The sequence below is a fragment of the Syngnathus scovelli genome, chromosome 19 (assembly GCF_024217435.2).
Source record: "Syngnathus scovelli strain Florida chromosome 19, RoL_Ssco_1.2, whole genome shotgun sequence".
Classification (NCBI taxonomy): Eukaryota; Metazoa; Chordata; class Actinopteri; order Syngnathiformes; family Syngnathidae; genus Syngnathus; species Syngnathus scovelli.
This window is the reverse complement of record NC_090865.1, coordinates 1,333,120-1,341,009: the sequence shown is the minus strand read 5'-3', so window position 1 is coordinate 1,341,009 and position 7,890 is coordinate 1,333,120. Positions and strand designations below refer to the sequence as shown.

General features: G+C 46.1%; 2 protein-coding genes across 2 annotated transcripts; both read left to right on the top strand.

Moving 5' to 3' along the window:
• The first annotated feature begins 91 nt into the window (after positions 1-91).
• Positions 92-5,902, top strand: LOC125986813 (leucine-rich repeat and immunoglobulin-like domain-containing nogo receptor-interacting protein 1). The gene is made up of 3 exons (XM_049750718.2): positions 92-2,998; positions 3,083-3,137; positions 3,427-5,902. The coding sequence occupies exon 3, from the start codon at positions 3,436-3,438 to the stop codon at positions 5,224-5,226; it is 1,791 nt and encodes a 596-aa protein (XP_049606675.1). The 5' UTR covers positions 92-2,998; positions 3,083-3,137; positions 3,427-3,435; the 3' UTR covers positions 5,227-5,902.
• Positions 5,655-7,846, top strand: vps72a (vacuolar protein sorting 72 homolog a). Its single transcript, XM_049750723.2, has 6 exons — positions 5,655-6,052; positions 6,236-6,388; positions 6,515-6,641; positions 6,749-6,925; positions 7,011-7,155; positions 7,239-7,846. Exons 1-6 carry the CDS (start codon positions 5,927-5,929, stop codon positions 7,618-7,620), a joined length of 1,110 nt encoding a protein of 369 aa, XP_049606680.1. The 5' UTR covers positions 5,655-5,926; the 3' UTR covers positions 7,621-7,846.
• Positions 7,847-7,890: the final 44 nt, after the last annotated feature.

The following is a 7,890-nucleotide window of genomic DNA, read 5'->3' as shown; positions in this document are numbered from 1 at the left end:
GCACACAAACAAACGTTAGCGACCATCTCAAAGCTGCAGTTGACAACAACCACAAAATCGTCGTTCTTCCTCACTGTGGATGGAAATGTTTTGCTCTGTTGAAGCTTTAAGACTCTTTACAGAACTTTCATACTTGAAAAACGAGAGCCCGAAGCCTGCTCGCGGGTGGAAAACAAAATAGAATGAGAATATTAAGACATTGACTGCAACGGATGTCTGAATTTGGTCGTTCCAGGACAACGGAAGACAAACGAGAAGCGTGAGCGTGGAGCTGACTATCATCAAATATCCTTAATCGAGCGAAAAGTGAAATTCCACAAAACCGTATGAAAATATATATAAATGCAGTATACAGGGCATTATAATCCCAAATAATTTTTTGCATGACCTCGTGAGATAATCAGACAAAATGCTGCATGTTAGCAGGCGAGAGCGTTTTTGCTCGCTTTTCTGCTGCTTCTTGTTAGCTTTTGTGAAATGCAGGTGACATGATAGCTCTTACTAATAACTACGCAACAGCTAAGCTGTCATCGTATAAATCTTTTTCAAGCTGTTCTTGATTAGCTCTACTGATATATTTTGGAAGAGAAGGAAAACAAAAAGCAATTGAGTTTTTTTTTTTTTTTGTTCCTCGTCCTCTGCCATAGCTGGAATGTTAGCGCTCACTCGGCGTTCTTGGGAGCTTGAGTTCCGACTTTTTTTTAGCAGGTTACATGTTGAAGAATGTTTCGAGAATTATTTTAATGACAGAGGCACTGGCCGACTTTGCACAAATCTTTGCACATGAAAATGTAAAGAAACAAAAACAGCTGTGGATATTTATTATTGTTTAGCTTGGCTTCCCTCATGTTACTTTTTCAGGTGAAATCTCCATTGGGAGGATTGTGTGAGCAGGTATGCTGGATATAAAAAGTCTACACCCCCCCCTGTTCAAGTGCCAGGTTTTTGTGATACAAAAAAAATATATTAAAAAAAACCTGGCATTTGAAAAGGGGTGTGCAGACTTTTTGTGTGTTGACAAGTCAGTGCTGGTTTCAGTTTATTTTCTCACTTGGTTTTCATCCACCTTTCAAGTTGTAATCGTTTGCATCAGGAGTCTTTCACTTTTATGTTACTGTATTTTATTTGCTTTAAAATGTTTTGGTATTTGTTCTAGGCTTATTTTTTCTATTCGGGATTTTCTAGTTTTATTGATGTTTTAGTTTTATTGGGTATTTGTTTTTTGTTCATTTCTTTTCTTTAAATTACTTTATCTAATTTTATCGCGGGTGTGGGAGTCTGCCACCCTGCCCCAAATGTTTTATTTACTTTTAATTGTAATGTGAGGTCAGAGCCACACGTACACAACTAGGAGTTTGCACTGTCCAGCGGAGGCCATGTTTGGTCCACCATTCACCATAGCGACGACACCTCGATCACATTTGTGACTTCTTGTGGCGTTAAGAAGAGTAAAATATATGTAAGAAATTAGATGAAACGACTTAAAGAATGGGAAAGCAAAATGTTACATGCCTTGTTATCTAAAAGAGTTGTAAATATACTTAATTTTCCTCTTTTTTTTTTGCTGCTATGAAAAAAGATGATTATTTTTGGTAGTGGTATTGTTTTGTATGAAAAGACTAATGAGATATATAGATATACGTGCGTGTGTGTGTACATGTATATATGTATATAGCTATCTATGCATATATATATATATACGTATATATATGTATATATGTATATGTATAAAATGTACATTATTGAGTATAAATGGAGACTAGGACTCTGGATGAACACACTGTATTGAATGCACCTATAGAAAAAATTTAAACGTCTGTTGTGAGATAAACCAACAAAGACTCAGTTACCTTTTTTTAATCCCAACTGTCAGATTATTATTTTCACTTAATCTTCAAGTGGGAATTCTGATGTTTATGTGAAACATTTAAAGGTGGTCTCATGACCTGCAAGTGTTTCTTGCAACTTGAAAATTTGAGTTTTCACCCAAAATTAGTCAATATTAACATTCTATTGTAAAATTTCTTCCCATAAATTGAGTAGAGTTGTTCACTCATCTTTTTGATCCTTCCATACCCTGTGCTGTGCTCAAATCTCTGCCTGAGTGCAGCACCTTTTGATTTGATCCATGGGGTATTTTGCAGTCGGCACTAAACTATTTGTCCACTAGAGGGCAGTCTTTTATCCTTTGATTCAGTTGAGCAAAGCTGATTTAAGGGGCCCTGGATGCTCCCTCTATATTTAGTAATGTATTGTGTCAGACTGGGCCCCCACCATGTCTGCCAAGTGGTTCAGTCCCGAAAGCAGCACTGTGCAAAAAAATGTATATCCTACAAAACAATCATCCATATTGTACATTTTCTATTGTCATTGACAAATGTTATCTCTTAATTGACAACATGGAGATTTAGAACAAGAAGGGGCAGCTCAATGGCAATAATGGAATTTGCAAAAGAGTCACTATGCTTTTAAATGTATGCTAAATATAGTCCTGTGTGATCACTGCAAATGCCACCACTACCTGGAAACTAGTGACAATAAAAGCGTTGTTACGCAACGACCGCCGGTAGTTCGGGCCCCACCCCTCCCGAAATCCGGGCACGGACGGAGAGCGGCTTCCCCCCCGGAGGTAGCAGATGGCCGAGTTGCTGACTCAGCGCTGCCACTAACTCAGTAGGCAAGCACAGAGTCAAACCATTAGGTACACCTGCATAATGTAATTCTTATTCAATGTAGTTTTGTAATTACCATTTTGCATGACGTATTTGATCCGGCCCACTGCAGTTGTCAAATACACTGTTCCTCTCTTAAAATGCTCCTCATTTGGCTGACCTGCGCCTGCCTCCTCGCATCCAGCCTTGGACCTTGGCCACCAAGCAGCATAATAACCCCCCCAGGGTGCAAACTGGTGCCCAACTAGCGTTTCCTCCTCCTCCTCCTCATTGTTGTTGCCACGAGGGCACCGCTTCATTTCGTCGAGTTTCCGAAAGAGCAGAAGGTGATTTCCAGTTGAATTTATTTCCATATTTGTTGGAAAGAAAGTGTCGTCTGGAAAAAAGTCATTTTTTCTTCCTCTCCCTAGCAACAACATGAAGATGGAGTAATCAGAGTGAAAGGGCATCCGCACTGAAGCACCGGTGAGTCACAATATCGCATCTTTATGTGCTTTCTCCTTGAAAATATTCCCGTGCACAGGTATTGAGATTTTTTTCAGTTTATTATTGAGATGGTAATGAAACAGATGTTTCACTAATCTGAAATGTGCAATATTTTGAATATTTTTGGGAAAATTTGAGAATTACACAAGAATTTTTTTTTTCAATTGGTCTTCATTTGGATGGATTGTGACAGTAGTCTTTGTTACAGTGTTGTTGTAATTCATACTGCATCATACTAAGCTTGGACCAACATTGTGTGTGGACTCAGCCTTATCCCATGCAGGCAAGCCGTCTTTCCATAGCGCGGTGGGGAGCTTTCTACCTTCTTCTGGCCGCCGGCTTGGCGTCACAAGCGCCGGAGCAGTGCCCTAACTCCTGCCGCTGCGGCGCGGCCGTGTCCACCGTCAATTGCTCCTATGCTGGACTCAGCGGTGTGCCAGAGCGCCTCCCGTCGGATTTGACTCGACTCAACCTGAGCCACAACGCGATCAGGACTCTGGCGCCTGAGCAATTTGGGGCTTTGACGCGACTGGAAGACTTGGATTTGAGCGACAACCTCCTGGCGTACGTGGAAGCCGATGCCTTGCTCGGCCTGCGGAGCTTGTTGGATCTACGCATGGCCCGCAACCGCCTCAAGGTGCTTCCGGTCGGCGCCCTCGCCGGCTTGTCGAGACTGCGGCTGCTCGACGTGAGCGGCAACGAGATCCTCGGCGTCCTGGATTTCACCTTCCGGGACTTAGCCGGCCTCCGTGTGCTGCAAGCGCTGCACAACCATGTTGTCTTTGTCTCTCGCCAGGCCTTTGCAGGTTTAACCGAGCTGCGCCAGCTCTACCTGGACGCCTGCAATCTCACGTCGGTGCCCACCGAGGCCTTTGCGCACTTGGGCGGGTTGACCGTTTTACATCTGCACCGTCTCGAGTCCAGCGTGTTGCCCGACTATGCTTTCCTCGGCTTGGCGCGTCTGAAAGAACTCGTCGTCGCCAATTGGCCCAGACTGGAGACGTTGTCTGCAAACAGCCTGTTTGGCCTCAATCTTACGTCCCTAGCCATTCCAAACTGCAACCTCAGCGCAGTCCCTTTCGCTGCTTTGCATCACTTAGTCTACCTTGTTAACCTGGACTTGTCATCTAACCCAATCAGCTACATTCAAGGCAACCAGCTCAGGGACCTGCTCAGGCTAGAAGAGTTCCACCTAGCCGGGGGACGGTTGCGGCGCATTGAAATGGCAACGTTCTATAGTTCGGCGAGTCTGAAGTTGCTCGATGTGTCGAGAAACCTCCTGAGCACACTGGAGGAGGGTGTCTTTCACTCGCCGGATGCCCTTCGACATCTCGGATTGAACGGGAACCCCCTGGCCTGCGACTGCCGCCTCCTCTGGCTAGCGGGCCGACGTTCGTCCCTCGAATTCGTCGGAGGCCCACCGACGTGCGGGCAATGGGATTTCCTGGGCTACGCCGCAGCGGATATGGCCGAGTTGCTCACGTGCCGGTCCCCTCGTGTCCAGCCGCACCAACCCAACTCTGTGTGGGTGGAGCAGGGCCACACGGCGATGTTGCACTGCGATGCGGAAGGCCGTCCTGAGCCATCTGTCACCTGGCTGGACCCCGGGCGTAGAGCTTTAACAAATGCGGGCAGGATACGAGCAGTCGGTAATGGTTCACTTGAGGTCCGCTATGCGCAGCCGCAGGACACCGGCATTTACCGCTGCGTGGCATCCAACGCGGCAGGAAATGACACGCGGTCCATTGAGCTCCGCATCCGAACCCTTTCCAAGAAGAAGCCCTTTCACCTCAAAAGCTGGCCTGGTGCCTTGCCTTCTCTGTCACCAGACCTGCGGGAGCCGCCGTTTGACGTCAAGACGCTGCTAATTGCGGCGTCCATTGGCTTCTTGTCATTTTGCAGCTCTGTCGGTGTGTGCTTCATCGCCATCTTCTTCTGGAGTAAGAGCAGAGGGCAGATAAAGCACACGGCCAACATCGCCTATGTGCCGCGCAGCGCTGGCGCCAGCAGTAATGGCGGCGCCGGCAACTACATGGAGACGAGCAGATTCACAATGAAGCTTATGTAAACAGATGCATGAATAAAGTTCTTTTTCAAGTTGAAAGTCTACAGTTGAATTCAAAAGTCAAATGATCAAATGCCTACTCTCTGATTAAATGGTAAATGGCTATTGATTGTGTTTGAATCCACCTGTCTATGTAAAAAATAATAATATGCAAGCCCAAACCAACCTATTCTATTTTTCTCTAGAAATGTGATTGTTAACCTTACATTAAAGTTACTGTCAAGGACGCATAGTTAAAATTTCAAATGCACTATTTTTAATACATGATTTATTTGACCGTTGTCTGGTGCAATAAAATATTTAAATCTTAAAAAGGTGTCACGCTCCTTGTATTTCAAAATAAACCATTTTATACTTCAAATGTTATCACATTATTTTGAAGGGAACCGGATGCACACCTCTTAACCCGGAAAGAGTAAGTGACTCCGCGCCAACGGAGGCTAATGTTAGCTGACAGCGACCAGCCGTTTCGATTTGCGTTTTGATGCATTCGCCCACTGAAAACGAGTCATTAACATTTATTAAAACGTAGCTGCTTAGTCAAGTAGGTTTCCCCTAATCTTAAAGTCCCAAGCTTAGCCATGGATACGAGAAGATAGTTTTACAGCCTTGACGCGAATTTTCAAGAAGTTTATATGGTGCAAGCGCACCTCGCTAATCAACACAGCCGGTGAATAGCTTTGGTAGCTTTGTTTGCTATTCAATGCAGAAAATGAGTCTTGCGGGTCACCGCGAGCCCCGAAAGACTGCGGGGAATCGCATGTCCAAGTTGCTGGACGCCGAGGAGGAAGATGAGTTTTACAAGACCACTTACGGAGGCTTCAACGATGTAAGACGTTATTTGTTTGCTGGGGGTCTCATCATATCGTAGGTGGGAGATGTGGCAGGCACATTTTACTATCTTGTTGATTGAAACAAACACAGTTGAGGTCTGCTTTAGTGTGTGTGTCCACATCTGAACTGTCTTCCTTTAGATATTTATTGGCTTTTATTTTATTTTTATCCATACCAGGAATCGGGGGATGACGAGTACAATGAAGATCACTCGGACACAGAGGACGAGGTGGACAGCGATTTCGACATTGACGAGGGAGACGAGCCGGACAGTGCCCAGGAGGATGACGCGCCTCGGAGGAAGAGTAGAGTTGTTACTAAAGCGTACAAGGTGGATCAGTGGTTCTAAAACTTTTTGCACCGTGTACTGCTTCCAAAAAATGTGACGCTGTCTAAATACCATTATCATCTTGACCACTAAATAAAAGTAATGCTTTGTTTTGTGCTTTCCTCACAGGAGCCTGTGAAGGTGGCCAAGCCCAAGCCCAAACCGAAAAGACCCTCAGAGGAAACAAAGAGAACGGAGAAGAAGCCCAAAGCGGAGCTCAAGCGGAGGATTCCGCAAGAATTTCAAGACTACGGCGGTATTAACCTCGTACCGTTGCCTCCTTGACATTTTTTTGAACTTTAACAAAAATAATGTAATGACTGTCTTGAAAAAGCTCCTGACAACTTTGTGTCTCTGTTGTAGCTCGCAAGTCTGTGCGCCAGTCCACCAGCGAGCACACCCGCAAGACCAACCTGCGACTGCAGGAGCGCCAGGACGCCCCTCGGCGCCGCAGGAGGGCTCACCGCGACCGGCCGCTCACCCAAGAGGAGCTTCTGGCCGAGGCCAAGATTACTGCCGAGCTCAATATTCGATCATTGGGTATCAATTTGTTCTTTTTTTTTTGTGTGTGTGTAACTGAGTGTGGCCAGATATGCCTTACAGTAGCATTACATTTTTCATATAGAAAATTACGAGCGCTTGGAAGCTGACAAGAAGAAGCAAGTCCACAAGAAGCGGCGTTTTGAGGGCCCCACCATCCGCTACCACTCCGTCCTGATGCCCCTCGTCTCGTCGTCGCTTCTCAAAGAGGAAAACGTAGACGTGGAAGGGTACATCTGCTCACCAAATGGAATTTTGTCTGGGATGCTTTGAGCGGTGAGTTCCTTATACAATTGCTGGATTTCTTCTGAAGGTTGGACCAGGAAGTCCCTCCGACAGCCCCGCCGAATCCCGCCACACCGTCCCAGCAGCCCGCCGGCGGACTCTGCTCACGCACCTACGTGACGTTCAGCGACGACGAGGCGTTTGAATTTGCCTTCCCGCGCAGCGCTCAGGAAAGTCCCGACATCCCCGTGCAGGAAATCTGCCCCGTCACCCACAAGACGGCGCTTTACCGGGACCCGATCACTGACATCCCTTACGCCAACGCCAGGGCCTTCCGCATCATCCGCGAGGCCTACCGTAAGTATGTGGCCGCTTACGGATTCCCCAACGCGTCGGGAGGCATGACGGGACGCGACGCGAGAGGCGCGCGTCACAGGATGGCGGCCAGGCAGAGCGCGCTCGCCACCTAAATGCAGGGATTCTCTTTTTCTGTCTGCATGGGAGCACTGCAGCCATAAAACTGCACAATGGAAAAGGGGATTCATTCTGGAACTGTGAAGTGAGAATTAACTCATGCCTTTGGACTCTTTCCCTCAATCTTTCATTGTGTGTGTGTTTTTTTTTTTTCTTCATTTTAGTAAACTGTGATCTTTCTACAACAAATAAAACTTGATTCGTTGTTTATATTTTCCACAAGTCTTTCTCTTTCATTCACGGGTGGGGGAGTCATTTTGCAATGA